Genomic DNA, 15,103 nt, shown 5'->3' on the forward strand with positions numbered 1-15,103 from the left:
GCATTTCAGATGACTACTTTGCAAGTTTACAGGGCTAACTCAGAAGCTTAGCCAGATTTTTTTTCTGCACAGGTAAGGTGAAAATAAATAGCATTTGTAATAAATTGTTAACATCTCACTGAATTTTTAAGATGATCTACATTTGTGTAAAAACTGGCAGTGTAAATTGCTGGCAGTAAATATAATATCATTTACTTGGCCTGAATTGTATGTAGGGTGGCGAAAAGTAGGCTTACAGTTGTGAGTACATGAAACTCAATTTATTCTTATATTCTTATGTATTATTGTGTTATTTTCCATAACTGTAAATCTACTTTTGACCTACCCCATATAATGAAGTTTTAAATACAGTGGCATGTGTTTTCAGTAAATACACGTGGGAATAGCTATTTTATGCTATAGATATCTGTGGTGTCCAAGTGAAATACTTTTCTGGTAAGAGAGATAAAAGGCAGTGTTCAGCTTTTGCATTTGAAGCCTTTATTCCACTCCTACTCTGCTTTTGGATTGGGCCTGCCAGGTTCTCCATCAGCAAGCAGGACTCTAAGTGCAGTAGGTTGACTTCCTGTTGTCTTTGTTTAGGAAGAGCAGCACTTCAGAAAAGAGTGATGGCACTACTGAGGCGCATTGAGCATCCCACTGCAGGAAACACTGAGGTATGCCCTTAGCAACAGAGCATCCCTCCCAGGCCCCGCCCTCAATTTTAGAAGTCTCATGTTATGTGTATTTGACTAGGAATAGCTTTTGAAGCAAATATGCATAAAATATGTGCATATTACAAGTAGGATATTATATTTATGATATGCACCAAGTTTGAGACCTGTCAGTTACTGATTGATTTTTAGCTCTAGGTTTAAAGTTGCTTTCAAGTGGTAATTGCCTTCATTTTAGGCTTGGGAAGATACACATGCAAAATGGGAACAAGCAACAAAACTAATCCTCAACTATCCAAAAGCCAAAATGGAAGATGGCCAGGTGAGTTTGAAGAGTTGATTTTTGTCTACTAATTGATCTGCTAAACATACCTTTACTTCAGTAATCTTTTGTGGGTTACTCTTAGTATAATAAGCATACAGTTGCCTTAAGACTGCTGTTTAGCCTGACCAGGCAGTGGTGCAGTGGATAGAGCGTCAGACTGGGATACAGAGGATCCAGGTTCGAGACCCCGAGGTCGCCAGCTTGAGCACGGGCTCATCTGATTTGAGCAAAAGCTCACCAGCTTGAACCCAAGGTCACTGGCTCCAGCAAGGGGTTACTCGGTCTGCTGAAGGCCCGCGGTCAAGGCACATATGAGAAAGCAATCAATGAACAACTAAGATGTTGCAACGCACAATGAAAAACTGATGATTGATGCTTCTCATCTCTCTCCATTCCTGTCTGTCTGTTCCTGTCTATCCCTCTCTCTGACTCACTCTCTGTCTCTGTAAAAAATAAATTAAAAAAAAAAAAAGACTATTGTTTAGTTGTGCTTCATCTAAATCTACACTGTCTAGTATAGTAGCCACTAGCTACATTGGCTACTTAAATTTAAATTGAAACTGAACTTACATTAATTAAAATTAAATACAATTAAAATTCAGTTTCTTGGTCACACAGTAGCCACATTTCAACCGCTCAATAGCCACATGTGACAATTGGCTACTGTGTTGGACAGCACAGATATAAAATGTTTTCATCGCAGAAATGTTGAGCTGCAGTGAGCTAGAGATGATTTATGGTAGAGACCATTCTTTTATCCTCTTTCTTCTCTTTCTCCATCAGAGTATTTCAAAGAATTTTCATGAAAGGTACAACAGAGGTAGAGAGAAGTAAATTAAAATTGAAGCAATACATTTTACTAAGATATTCTAATTAAGAGATCTGGTCAGCAGATGATTTGAACCTATAGGTTAAATGAAAATTTTAAAACTTAGACATTTAAGCCTGACCAGTGGTGGCATAGTGGATAGAGCGTCAACCTGAGACACGAAGGTCCCAGGTTTGAAACCTGAGGTCACTGGCCTGAGTGCAGCTCATCTGGCTTGAGCGCAGGCTCAACAGCTTGAGCACTGGGTCGGCGGCTTGAGCGTGGGATCATAAACATGACCCCATAGCTGCTGTCTTAAGTCCAAAGGTCATTGGCTTGAAGCCCGTGGTTGCTGGCTTGAGCAAGGGGTTACTGTTCAACTGGAGCCTGCCTTCCTACCCACCCATCAAAGCACATATGAGAAAGCAATCAATGAACAACTCAAGTAATGCAACTAAGAATTGATGCTTCTCATGTCTCTCCCTTCTTCTCTCTTTTTTTCTCTCTAGCAAAAAAACCCCCAACCAAACAAAAAAACCTTGGACATTTAATTCATCAGCTGTTAATCTGTTACCCTGGAAATAAGCAATTAATTGATATTTGTGCATATTTGATTTGTAATAAGCATATTGCTTTCATCATTAGGTGTTTTAGAAACCTGGTTAGTCTCCTATTGCTTTTTCTTGTCATGCTTAATTAGAGTAACAACAAAAAAAGGTATGTTTTTGTAAAGCGAATTATGTACCTAATATCATTACTTGGAGATGGAATGTGGCTTCAGAGTGAAAGCTTTTTTTTTTCTCTTTGGTAACTCTATTGACATCTAAGTCACATACCATGCAATTCATCCATTTAAAACCTAGTATAGTCACAGAGTGTGCCACCATCACTAATTTAAAAAAACTGCATAACCTTTTGCTGTCATTCCCTAATTTCCATCACACCCCCTCACACACCACCCACCTTCTCCCAGCCAGGCCTGGGCAACCACTAATCTACTCTCTGTCTCTGTAGATTTGCCTCTTCTGGACATTTCATATAAATGGAATTATATGTAGTATGTGGTCTCTTGTGTTTGGTTTCTTTCACATGGCATAATGTTTGCAAGGTTCATTCATGTGAATCAAGCTTTTTAAAAGAAATTTTGATATTGTAAGTTGATAATACTAGTCTAATGACAAAAATATATCAGTGACTCTTTAAAAATGTATATGGTAATCATAAGTTTGGACTTTTTTTTTTTCTTTCTTTCTTAAGCTGGAAACGGGGAGAGACAGTCAGACAGACTCCCGCATACGCCCGACCGGGATCCACCCGGCACGCCCACCAGGGGCGACGCTCTGCCCCTCCGGGGCGTCACTCTGCCGCGACCAGAGCCACTCTAGCGCCTGGGGCAGAGGCCGAGGAGCCATCCCCAGCGCCCAGGCCATCTTTGCTCCAATGGAGCCTTGGCTGCGGGAGGGGAAGAGAGAGACAGAGAGGAAGGAGGGGGAGGGGGGTGGAGAAGCAAATGGGCACTTCTCCTATGTGCTCTGGCCAGGAATCGAACCCGGGTCCCCCCCGCACACCAGGCCGATGCTCTACCGCTGAGCCAACCGGCCAGGGCCAAGTTTGGACTTTTTTACTTTAGTTTTTCCACCTTTCATATAGTGTTTTTAGTTTAAGCATAACAAGCCCCAGCCAGTTGCTCAGCAGTTAAGTGTCAGCCTGGCATTTGGATGTCCCAGGTTTAATTCCTGGTCAGTGCACACAGGAGAAGCAATCACCTGCTTCTTAAATTTTTTTTTTTTTGTATTTTTCCAAAGTTTTAGAAGCGAGGAGGCAGTCAGACCGACTCCCGCATGTGCCCGAGTGGGATCCACCCGACATGCCCACCAGGGGCCGATGCTCTGCCCATCTGGGGTGTTGTTCCATTGTGGCCGGAGCCATTCTAGCGCCTGAGGCAGAGGCCATGGAGCCATCCACAGCACCCAGGCCATCTTTGCTTCAATGAGGCCTTGGCTGTGGGAGGGGAAGAGAGAGATAGTGAGGAAGGAGAGGGGGAAGGGTGGAGAAGCAGATGAGCACTTCTCCTATGTGCCCTGACTGGGAATCGAACCCAGGACTTCCACACGTCAGGCCAACGCTCTATCACTGAGCCAGCCAGAGAGGGCCAATCTTCTGCTTCTTGACCCCACCCTCCTCTCCCTTCTCTCTCTCTCTCTCCCTCTCTCTCTCTCTCTTCTCCTCCCATAGCCATGGCTCATCTGGAGCAAGTTGGCCCTGGGCAATGAGGATGGCTGCATGGCCTCACCTCAGGTGCTAAAAATAGCTTGGTTGCTGAGCAGCAGAGCAGTAGCCCCAGATGGGCAGAGCATTGCCCCATAGGCAGCTTGCTGGGTAGATCCTGGCTGGGGAGCATGCAGGAGTCTCTTTGCTTCCTCGCTTCTCACTTAAGAAAAAAAATTTAAATGTAACAAAATCATCTATTAATCCAAATGACAATTTAAAATATTAGGTGGTGAACATACCTGTCCAAGCAGCACCCAAATCAAGAAATGAATCATTACCATTATACCAGGAACATTCATTGTGCCTCCTTCCAGTTATTAACAACGCAAGAGAAACCATAATCCTGACTATTAAATACGATAGTTTGACTGTTTTTAAACTTTATATAATTTTATATAAATGGCGTGATACAGATATACACTATTTGGCTTCTTTCACGCAACATTTTTTGTGAGTTTCATTCACACTATTCTATGTATTCATTGTTATTGCTATGTAATATTTCATTTGACAGTCAATAACTTAATTTTTCTTTTGACTCATTTTTGGTATCAGATAGCTATGCAAAAAATATGTTATTTTGAATAGTGCTGTTATGAACAGTGGTGGGATTCAAATAATTTAACATCCGGTTCTCTGTCCTAATGACCGTTTTAAGTATAAAAAAAGATATACTAAAAGGTAGTTTATTATCTCATGCATTTAATACTTAAATAAGAACAATAAAAGATACACAAAACTAGATTATGTTATAAGAAAGAGTTTTAAAATATTAATGAAAAAGTATTAAATAATGCCTGACCAAAAAACAATAAAACTGTTATTTAAGGTATTTCTAATGACAGCTTGTCACTCCCTAGTTGTTTGGCACTTATTCTCTTTACATTATATGTTTGTTTACTGAAGTAACAAATGTGAGGGAATTAAAATGTAGTATTTCATCAAAGGTTTAATGAGTTTTATGAAATGGATAAATAAATATTACAAGCATAGTTCCATCAAATTTTTTTCACCTATGGATGGAATGAACATTACTATAGGCGCTTAGAATACGCTGTTGCGCAGATGAACGTTAAAAAAGAATAAGGAGTGTAAACTTGTGATTTCCACATTGGGCGGCTGCCCAGGTGCCCACCTTAGAGGGAACCCTGATTACAAGTGCCATTTTAACAACTGGTTTGCCAAACTCAAAGGATTAGGTATCGGTTCTTCCGAACTGGTGCAAACCGGCTGAATCCCACCACTGTTTATAAACATTCTTGAATGTGTCTTTCCCTGACCATCTGGATGTATTTCTGTAAGATATATACTTAGCAGTAGAATTACTAGATCTGGGGTATGCAGATGCATATATGGGGGGAATGTGAATCATTACAGCCACTTAAACAAACTGTTCATTGGCTTCACAATGACTTTAAAATTAACTGTTATTCCTATGTAAGTAATAAAATATCATCCAGCCATTAAACACTTTCTTTTTAAAGAATATATGCCAGATGCGGCAATTGACCCACTGACCAGAGGGCTGTTCGTGGTTTCTGACACCTGCATGGAAGCAGTTTTTCTATTGTGTTTGTTTAAATTATAGCCTTTTGAAGACCAAAAGTAGAAAATAAAATATTGCACATACTTTTCCTAATGCAATTAGGTAAAATATTTTGAAGCACTTAAATATTTAATAAAATTAGATGTATCAGACCTGGGCAGAGGTAACCTGAAAATAATATATGATAAAATAAATATAATATAAATTCAATTAATAACTGAATTTGCTACATCAACATTATTAAAAGCGAGTGGAACAACATTATCAAAACAGTGTGAGACAAAGGAGACCTAAAATTGTACCAATGGAACAAAACCAAAATTAAAGAAACTTGTGGTAATCATTTGAGCCCCAATAGGAAATATATAAATATACAGCAGAATTCACACTAAAGAAAAAACATAAACCTGATTCTTTATGCGCTACAGAAGTCATAGACACAAAAGATCCACCCAGTTGGAAGAACAATGGCATATCAAAATTCTTTATATTTCAGCTTAAATTTAACTTCACGTAGCTTATTTAACTTCCGTTATATATAGTTACAGTTCAACAATATTTAACTGTGATTTTAAAACAGAGTAAGCATCACTGTGTTCCGAGTCGAGAAGAGAATAGTAATTATTATTCCTTTGTTTCTGTTGAAGGAGATCTAATCAGTAGGGCTAACAAGTGCTGAAAAAAAGCAAGACTGAGTGATAAGATATGAACTCTGTGAGGGAAAAGTCTTTAAACCTAATATGAAAACCACAATTACTAAAAAAATAAAAAAATAGGTTGGTCATGGTACATTAAACTGATAAGAACAGATACTACACTTGATCTTAGCCAAAAGGTCAAGAAGTGATGGTCATGGTACATTAAGTACTATGAATCTACCACACCTAGTCAATAAAAGTACACAAAATGAACTTTGACTAATGCAGAAAAAATTTTAATTCCTTTTGACCTGTTGTTTCCTAAATTTTTATGGGAACCTTCAGTGAATCTTACTAAATTCTCTCTGTACATAAACCAACATACTAAGGAACAGAAAAATTTCTCTGCTTCTTTTATTAAGCCTTCAGAAAGATTAATTACATCATCATCTTGGACAATATCTCACAACAAAGTGTTTTCTTTCTTGCAAACATTATCCAAATTGATGTCTGTCACAGCATTACTGTTGAATTGATGTTTATGAACTGCAGACTGTAGACTAAGATGTTCATGGTAAATAGATATAAATTGGGAAGATGTTAGCTCTGCATGTGAATTAATCTGAACTAGTTCCTCTTCACACCCAGATTCTTCACCATCAAAATCAGCCATATTTTTTTTTTTCCTAATTTTGCACTGACCTGGGAGCTACTGCGACTGACATCATTTGCACTTAACATATGACTATATTTGCCTATCATGGTGATTGTGGAGGGGGTGATGCTGTGTGCTCCAATAAACTGCTAACAATTTAGCTTAAAAATAATCTATTCCCAGTCATCTCCCCAGAAAATCCCCAGTGCATGTAATACAAGACGAGCAGCAGTCATTTCTCCTGAAATACGTTCTGGGACTTCAGAGTGTGAACAGACATCAAGCATTTGTATTAGATTATCTACCAATAGCATTGACTTATGTTAAAAACCAGGTCCTTTCCTGTTACCTTGCTTGTGCCACTTCTAAGTATCCCCTAAGTAACTGCTGGACTTTCTAACTTTCTGTTTTGAAAATCTTTATCACAGCTGCTTTTAGGAGGATTTTGACTGTGATCATCATCTTCAGTTTCTTTTTTAAGATCTCAATATCTGCAGTGTCTTTTGACTATACCTCACTGCCAGGGCTCCCAGGTGACTGGCTTGCATGGTTGGGATTCACCTCATTGCTAGATCCATCACTGTGTCCTCTGCTGCTGCCAGAACCACTCTTTCCATCTCCTCACTGTTGTCAGTTTCTTCAGACCTTTCCTGCATGGATTCCTGTGTCTGAAAGTTGCTCTTGTGTATGTTGGTCCTATTAATAAGTTGTTCATCCATTTCCATGTCACTGCCTCCACTTTGATGGATTTCACATATTACTGCTTTCAGGACTAGTTACAGGTAACCAAGGTGATGGAGCTGTTCTTCCAAGCTCTTCTTTCTCTTTCTTATTGCAGTGGGAAGATTAGCATTTGATAAAAGACATGGAAGAACTCTAGATAGCTGAGCTTTAACTGCTAGTTCAATATTCCATAATGCTTTAATCAATATCAATGCCAAGTACTCTGTCTGTTCACTTTGAACACTTGGCTCAGGAGCTAAGACGAATTAAGGAGGGATCTAAGTGGTTCTGTATTCAAGTTGTTGATGAGTGAAGGAAGTAAGTCAGATATGTACCAAGTACAGTGTTTCAACTGTGCTACAGCCCAAGTGCAGTCAGTATGCTGAGTATTCAGTTTGTCCTTCCACTGCCCAAAAATACAAAATCACTTGGCACTCTGATAATCTGAATATATAAATTTGGTCCAAAATGTATGTTCTACTACATTGTTGCTACTAAGCTAGTCTGCAAGTTCTTTTGCTTTGGACGTTTCTGTGTCTGATACCAATGATTCATTATTGCACAGATCATTGAAGGTGTGAAGTTGATTTGTTATCTGACTTAGTTCAACTAACCTCATAGTCAAAGTAGGTAACATAGAGCACTTAAGTGCAAGCTCTAAGCTTTCTTTATTAAAGCATAACGCTATACCCAGTGACTTTTTCTCTGTGTTCCAGACTAAGTCAGCCATATTGCAAGCCACACTCTTGTCTTAACTCCTGACCAAAGAGCTTGCATACCTGATCACAAAGGTCCTAAAAGGGGTAATGTGCTGCACAAAAACAGGGATATAGCACCATATTCTAACAATAGATACAATTATTTTAAAAACATGTACTAGAAGAAATGACAGGCCCTGGCGGTGGTTCAGTGACCATCTGCTTCTCCACCCCTTTCCTTCCCCTTCTTTCTCTCTCTCTCTCTCTTTCTCTCTTTCTCTCTCTTCCTCTCCCGCAGCCATGGCTCAGTTCAAGCAAAGTTGGCCCCAGGCACAAAGGATGGCTCTATGGCCTCACCTCAGGCACTAAAATAGCTCGGATCAATGGACCCAGATGGGCAGAGGAGGCCCCCCTAGGGGACTTGCCGGGTAGATCCTAGTCGGGCGCATTCGGGAGGAGTCTGTGTCTCTGCCTACCTGCCTTTCACTTAAAAAAAAAAAAAAACAGCAAAGTTTTAGGAGTTCATATTCAAAGCAATTCTTCATAAAAGGAGGGCCATTTTTCTCACAAAACATACATAAGAAAGCAATACAGTGGCCCTGGCCGGTTGGCTCAGTGGTAGAGCGTCGGCCTGGCATGCAGAGGTCCCGGGTTCGATTCCCGGCCAGGGCACACAGGAGAGGCGCCCATCTGCTTCTCTACCCTTCCCCTCTCCTTCTTCTCTCTCTCTTCCCCTCCCGCAGCCGAGGCTCCATTGGAGCAAAAGATGGCCCGGGCACTGGGGATGGCTCTGTGGCCTCTGCCCCAGGTGCTAGAATGGCTCTGGTTGCGACAGAGCGACACCCCGGACGGGCAGAGCATCGCCCCCTGGTGGGCATGCCGGGTGGATCCCGGTCGGGCGCATGCGGGAGTCTGTCTGCCTCCCAGTTTCCAGCTTCAGAAAAATACAAAAAAAATAAAATAAAAAATACAGTGATGCTTCTACATCATTCATATCACAGAATGCCCCAAATATATTCCTTTCTTGGGTTAATATATTCACTGTGGTAGAATGAGTATTATGCTTATAAGCAGCATTAAGGGAAATTGAATTTGAAAAAAGTTTTGCCACACATAGTAAGAGTTTTTCCTTCTCGTTTCTGCATATGTATGACATTTAGATCAGGCAGCTTCATCTCGCTGTGGCCTATCTGCTGTGTGTTGATTCCAGATGTATTTTGTTCTTTGTACAGATTTTTTTTATTTTTGAATTTTTTAAAAAATTTTATTTTATTTATTCATTTTTAGAGAGGAGAGAGAGGGGGAGAAAGAGATACAGAGAGGGAGAGAGAAGAGAGAGAGAAGGGGGAGGAGCTGGAAGCATCAACTCCCATTTGTGCCTTGACCAGGCAAGCCCAGGGTTTGGAACCGGTGACCTCAGCATTTCCAGGTCGACACTTTATCCACTGCGCCACCACAGGTCAGGCCTCTTTGTATAGATTTTATTGACTGACAGCAATACTCAATTTGTAGAGCAAACCATAGCTATAATGAAGAACTTACTAGTAATCATAAACTCCATAAACTAACAGGACTAGAACTTTGAATATTTCTCCTCAGATTATAGATTCTCATAGAGTGTGATTTTTTTTTCTATTGATTTTTGTCTTCCTGTACTTTCTCCATTACATTCTCTGTGTTAAGTGGTTCTTCCCCTTGATTACTCTCATCTTCCCACATGGACTCTGTATTAATAGTACAATGTTTACAAAGCTGGCCACAGAGCACTTGAACCTAGGCAGTCACTAAGTTGGTAAGGACATACACTTCTTGGTTTTAAGTCTCCAAATACTTATATTCCTTGAAGCTTGAAGCATCATAGACATTGGTTCTGTGTCTAGGAATTGATATAAGCAAATACACTGCTCACAAAAATTAGGGGATCAGAGAATATGTAGATATACTCCAATACTTTCAGCCTTTTGTATAGTTCATGTTCATCAATGGAATAAAAGTTGGTTTTGCATCTCATTTGCATAATCAAACAACTTTCTTTGACTTGTTTGCTTTTCTGATGTTCTTGTTTAACAAAAAAATAAAATGCTTCTTTTTTTCATTGCTTCATATTCATTTTGAAATATCCCCTAATTTTTGCGAGCAGTATATTTCGAGACTTTGTTTCTTTCTGAGCTGCAGTCCATCACCACCTTCTTTGTGTGTGTGTATGTGTGTGACAGAGAGAGAGGGACTATAGGGACAGACAGACAGGAAGGGGGAGAGATGAGAAGCATCAGTTCTTTGTTGTGGCACCTTAGTTGTTCATTGATTGCTTTCTCATGTGCCTTGATCAGGGGGCTACGGCAGACCTAGTAACCCCTTGCTCAAGCCAGTGACCTTTGTGCTCAAGCCAGCGACCATGGGGTTATGTCTGTGATTTCACACTTAAGCTGGTAAGCCCACACTCAAGCCGGATGAGCCCACACTCAAGCTGACGACCTCGGAGTTTTGAACCTGGGTCCTCTGTGTTCCAGTCCGACGCTTTATCCACTTTGCTACAGCCTGGTCAGGCTTACTTTCTTTATCTGATACTGTACCTGTGCTTATTGCTACCCCCAATTCTGTAAGGCTCATCCTCCTTCAAAAGTAAGAGACACCTTGATGGGACTAGAAATGGCAGAGTGAAAACTTGGATTTTTAAAATGTAAGATACGTGTTTTTGTCATGGAAGAATTGTTGGATAAAAATAATTTGTCAGGTTTCTCAATCAATTTAGGATGAATTTATGCTTCCCATAAAAATTTTGTGTTTAGGCTGCAGAGAGCCTTCACAAGACCATTGTCAAGAGGCGAATGTCTCATGTGAGTGGAGGAGGATCCATAGACTTGTCTGACACAGACTCCCTACAGGAATGGATCAACATGACCGGCTTTCTTTGTGCCCTTGGAGGTGTGTGCCTGCAGCAGAGAAGCAATTCTGGCCTGGCAACCTATAGCCCACCCATGGGCCCAGTCAGTGAACGCAAGGGTTCCATGATTTCAGTGATGTCCTCAGAAGGAAATGCAGATACACCCGTCAGCAAATTTATGGACCGACTGCTGTCCTTAATGGTGTGTAACCATGAGAAAGTGGGACTTCAAATACGGACCAATGTGAAAGATCTGGTTGGTCTAGAATTGAGTCCTGCTCTTTACCCAATGCTGTTTAACAAATTGAAGAATACCATCAGCAAATTCTTTGACTCACAAGGACAGGTAAAGTGTGCTCTGCTTAATTTTTACACCTTTCCCTACGAATAGATTGACTTGTTTAAAATAAGTTTTAGAATATTTTATAAGATATAGGTATGAACATTCACAAGTTTTAAAAGAAATACGGTAAGCAAAAATTTACAGAAAAATGAATGATCTTATGTGGGATCAGTCTGCTTTTTAGGAACTCTAGTGTATGGTATGGGGGTTATAAGTAAGTGTATTGGGTATGGGTATGAGTGTCTCTGTGCCTGGTTGGATGGATGCCTATGGGGGCATTTCTGCATGTGTGTGACATTTAGATCAGGCAGCTTCATCTCACTGTGGTCTGTCTGCTGTGCATTGATTCCAGATGTATTTTGTTCTTCGTATAGGTTTTATTGACTGACACCAATACTCAATTTGTAGAGCAAACCATAGCTATCATGAAGAACTTACTGGATAATCACACTGAAGGCAGCTCTGAACACTTGGGGCAAGCTAGCATTGAAACGATGATGTTAAATTTGGTCAGGTAAGCATTCTACTGAAACGTAGCAGCAACACATTGGTATTAGTAGTTATTAGTGAAGCAATTTGCCATTCTTTTCTTTATTGCTCCCAAATTAGGGTGTGATAATAAGGTAACCAGAAGTTATATATGTTCTCTTTATAAGTAAAATAAAAATCTTGCAGCTTTATTTTTAGTAATTTTTCTAAGAAATTAAAGCATTTATAAAACCTTCTCTTTTGTTTATGTCATGATTTTTTTTTAATGTTTCTGTGTCCAAATAGATATGTTCGTGTGCTTGGGAATATGGTCCATGCAATTCAAATAAAAACAAAACTGTGTCAGTTAGTCGAGGTAATGATGGCAAGGAGAGATGACCTGTCATTTTGTCAAGAGATGAAATTTAGGTGAGTTCTTAAAAGAGCAAAGTAGGGTCTTTTAAATCTTATAATGTTAAATCAAGTGCAGGAAACAGTAGATACCTGGTTATTATGGGAAGCAGAGGGGGGAATGGATAGAAAAGGAGCTTTTTAAGTGCTTGTTTTTCTCTTCATGTCTTTTCACAGTTCCCAAAGCTTTGTGCCCTTGACAGCATTAAAAAAAAATAATATTTTACTATCTTTGAGCTAAGAATTTGGTTCTGTTTCCAGATTGCTGCTAGCTAAGGGCTAACAAGGAGGGACAGTATCCAGGTTGCCTGTGTTTGGTCCTTTCTGTTAGATTTGTGATAGCAATATCTCTTTTATAAAATTGTCCTGTTGCCTGGGTGATTTTGACACATTGTGTGCACTATTAAAATGGTGTATTTATGACTTAAAAAATTGTTATTTTCCTTTTCTCTGCCATTCTGTAGGAATAAGATGGTAGAATACTTGACAGACTGGGTGATGGGAACATCAAACCAAGCAGCAGATGATGATGTGAAATGTCTTACAAGGTAAAAAAGAGAATGGCCTGTAAGCACTAGCAGCGTTGCTCTTGGCATTAGTCTTGCTTCAGTGTAGCTGTTGAACATATATTTTACGTGTATGGAAATTGTTCTTTTGGATATCAACTTTTGCATTTTAATTTTAATTATATACTATTTTTTTTAACTGAAAGACTGACAGTAAAAGTATGTGAGAGTGCTGTTTGGAAAGTTAGTGTTGTCTGTTTAGGAAGGATACTATACAGTTATTGGAAAGTAAAATATATGAAGCTCTAGATTATATTTATTTTGTGAATAGATACATAAATGTATTATTGAGGAATTTAATTATTTTGAGTCACTTTAAAAAGTAATTCACTTTGCTCTAATGATAATAAATACCTATTGCATCATATCAGAAAATAATTAAACACTATGAACTACAAAATAACCATTTACATGTATTTCTTTGGCCAGGTTTGGTTTTGTAGTGCAGTCTTTTGATTTAAGGTGATCATTTTGCCAAGATTACTCTATAGAAAGTCATTATCACCCTCTCCTCAACTTGAAATGTTTTTTATTCTGGGTCTGCATATTAACGCAAATTATTTAGGTTTTTATTAACACTTTGTTTAATGAAGTTGGTAGTTCCTAAAGTTTGTGTCTGTTAGGAAGAAGTTTATCTGAGGGATGGTGGAGTGGAAGAACCTAAAAGACTCATGGTCTGTAAATACTTTTTCTTCAGAGACTTGGACCAGGCGAGCATGGAAGCTGTAGTCTCACTCCTGGCCGGTCTCCCGCTGCAGCCTGAGGAAGGAGACGGCGTGGAATTAATGGAAGCCAAGTCACAGTTATTTCTTAAGTAAATTTCAGTTACCAAAAGCACAAAGCAAAAACCAACTCCCACACAGCAAAACAAAGAAAGTGTAATCAAAGTGCTAAGTGATTCTATTTAGAACATGGACATCACTGCTTTGGTATTATGGCCGTCGGCTGTTATCTCATAAAGTATCACATGTGCATGAAGCCAATATTCCCTGTGACAGGAGTGGGATAGGAAAATAGCTGTTTTGTGGTTTTCAAAGAAAACTAATCAGTGAATTTTTATCGGCACTATAACCCAGATTGCCTTATTAACGCAATATAGCTCAGATTGCCTATTTGGACCACTAATTTTATAGGTTAAAGATGAAAAATGATGCGTTTACGTTGCATCTGTGTGGTGTTTGTGTGATGAACTATGTATTGGGCTTTGCCAGGATGAAATCATATTCAGCAGAGCACACTGCATGATGAACCACACTGGCTGATTACCCCAGGACTGGAGAGAAGCAGATACCCAAGGCCCACTCATTTGTAATACTCATGTGATTTCAGAATGTCTGGTTAGTTTTCTGGTTTATGTGGCTTTCGCTATATAAAAGTCAGTCTTTTTATTTCTCAGGTACTTCACTTTGTTTATGAACCTTTTGAATGACTGTAGTGAAGTTGAAGATGAAAACGCACAAACAGGTGGCAGGAAACGGGGCATGTCTCGGAGGCTGGCATCACTGAGGCACTGTACAGTCCTTGCAATGTCCAACTTACTCAATGCCAATGTGGACAGTGGCCTCATGCACTCCATAGGTGAGATAAAGTGAGAACTTCATATAGAAATTTAAAACTTAGAGAATTGGCATGTAAGACCAGTAAATCTTTTCAGCAAGGTCATGTTAGTAAATTTGCACCTATCTGTCCATATCAGGTTTAGGTTATCACAAAGATCTCCAGACAAGAGCTACATTTATGGAAGTTCTGACAAAAATCCTCCAACAAGGCACAGAATTTGACACACTTGCAGAAACGGTGTTGGCAGATCGGTTTGAGAGACTGGTGGAGCTGGTCACCATGATGGGTGACCAGGGAGAGCTCCCTATAGCTATGGCTCTGGCCAATGTGGTTCCTTGTTCTCAGTGGGTAAGTTGATTGAAAGTGGGAAACAGAAAGTGCCTGCCACGTAGCTGATGGTTCAAAATTCATGTGTTCAGCGAATGTTTATTGAATGAGTTACTAAAACTTCAGAGACTGAAGAAATTTCAGGTATTATTTGAGTGGTTTTCAGTGGTGGGGAAGTGGTTGGAGCTTCTGGTTGTCACTAGTATCATACCTTAAGTGTAAAATTC

The 15,103-nt window shown here is 39.6% G+C and overlaps 1 protein-coding gene and 1 pseudogene across 5 annotated transcripts in view; one reads left to right on the forward strand and one right to left on the reverse strand.

The window, feature by feature from the left end:
• NF1 (neurofibromin 1) overlaps window positions 1-15,103 on the forward strand; it is a 238,987-nt gene that overhangs the window by 92,241 nt on the left and 131,643 nt on the right. For all 5 annotated transcript variants that reach the window (XM_066363768.1, XM_066363764.1, XM_066363767.1 and 2 more), the window contains 9 exons: window positions 583-656; window positions 892-975; window positions 11,107-11,547; window positions 11,919-12,058; window positions 12,319-12,441; window positions 12,888-12,971; window positions 13,687-13,803; window positions 14,386-14,567; window positions 14,686-14,897. In XM_066363768.1, coding sequence (XP_066219865.1) covers window positions 583-656; window positions 892-975; window positions 11,107-11,547; window positions 11,919-12,058; window positions 12,319-12,441; window positions 12,888-12,971; window positions 13,687-13,803; window positions 14,386-14,567; window positions 14,686-14,897 — 1,457 coding nt within the window. The remainder of the gene's footprint in view (window positions 1-582; window positions 657-891; window positions 976-11,106; window positions 11,548-11,918; window positions 12,059-12,318; window positions 12,442-12,887; window positions 12,972-13,686; window positions 13,804-14,385; window positions 14,568-14,685; window positions 14,898-15,103) is intronic.
• LOC136396287 (U2 spliceosomal RNA) lies at window positions 6,324-6,451 on the reverse strand (annotated as a pseudogene).

Source organism: Saccopteryx leptura, chromosome 2, assembly GCF_036850995.1.
Source record: "Saccopteryx leptura isolate mSacLep1 chromosome 2, mSacLep1_pri_phased_curated, whole genome shotgun sequence".
Classification (NCBI taxonomy): domain Eukaryota; kingdom Metazoa; phylum Chordata; class Mammalia; order Chiroptera; family Emballonuridae; genus Saccopteryx; species Saccopteryx leptura.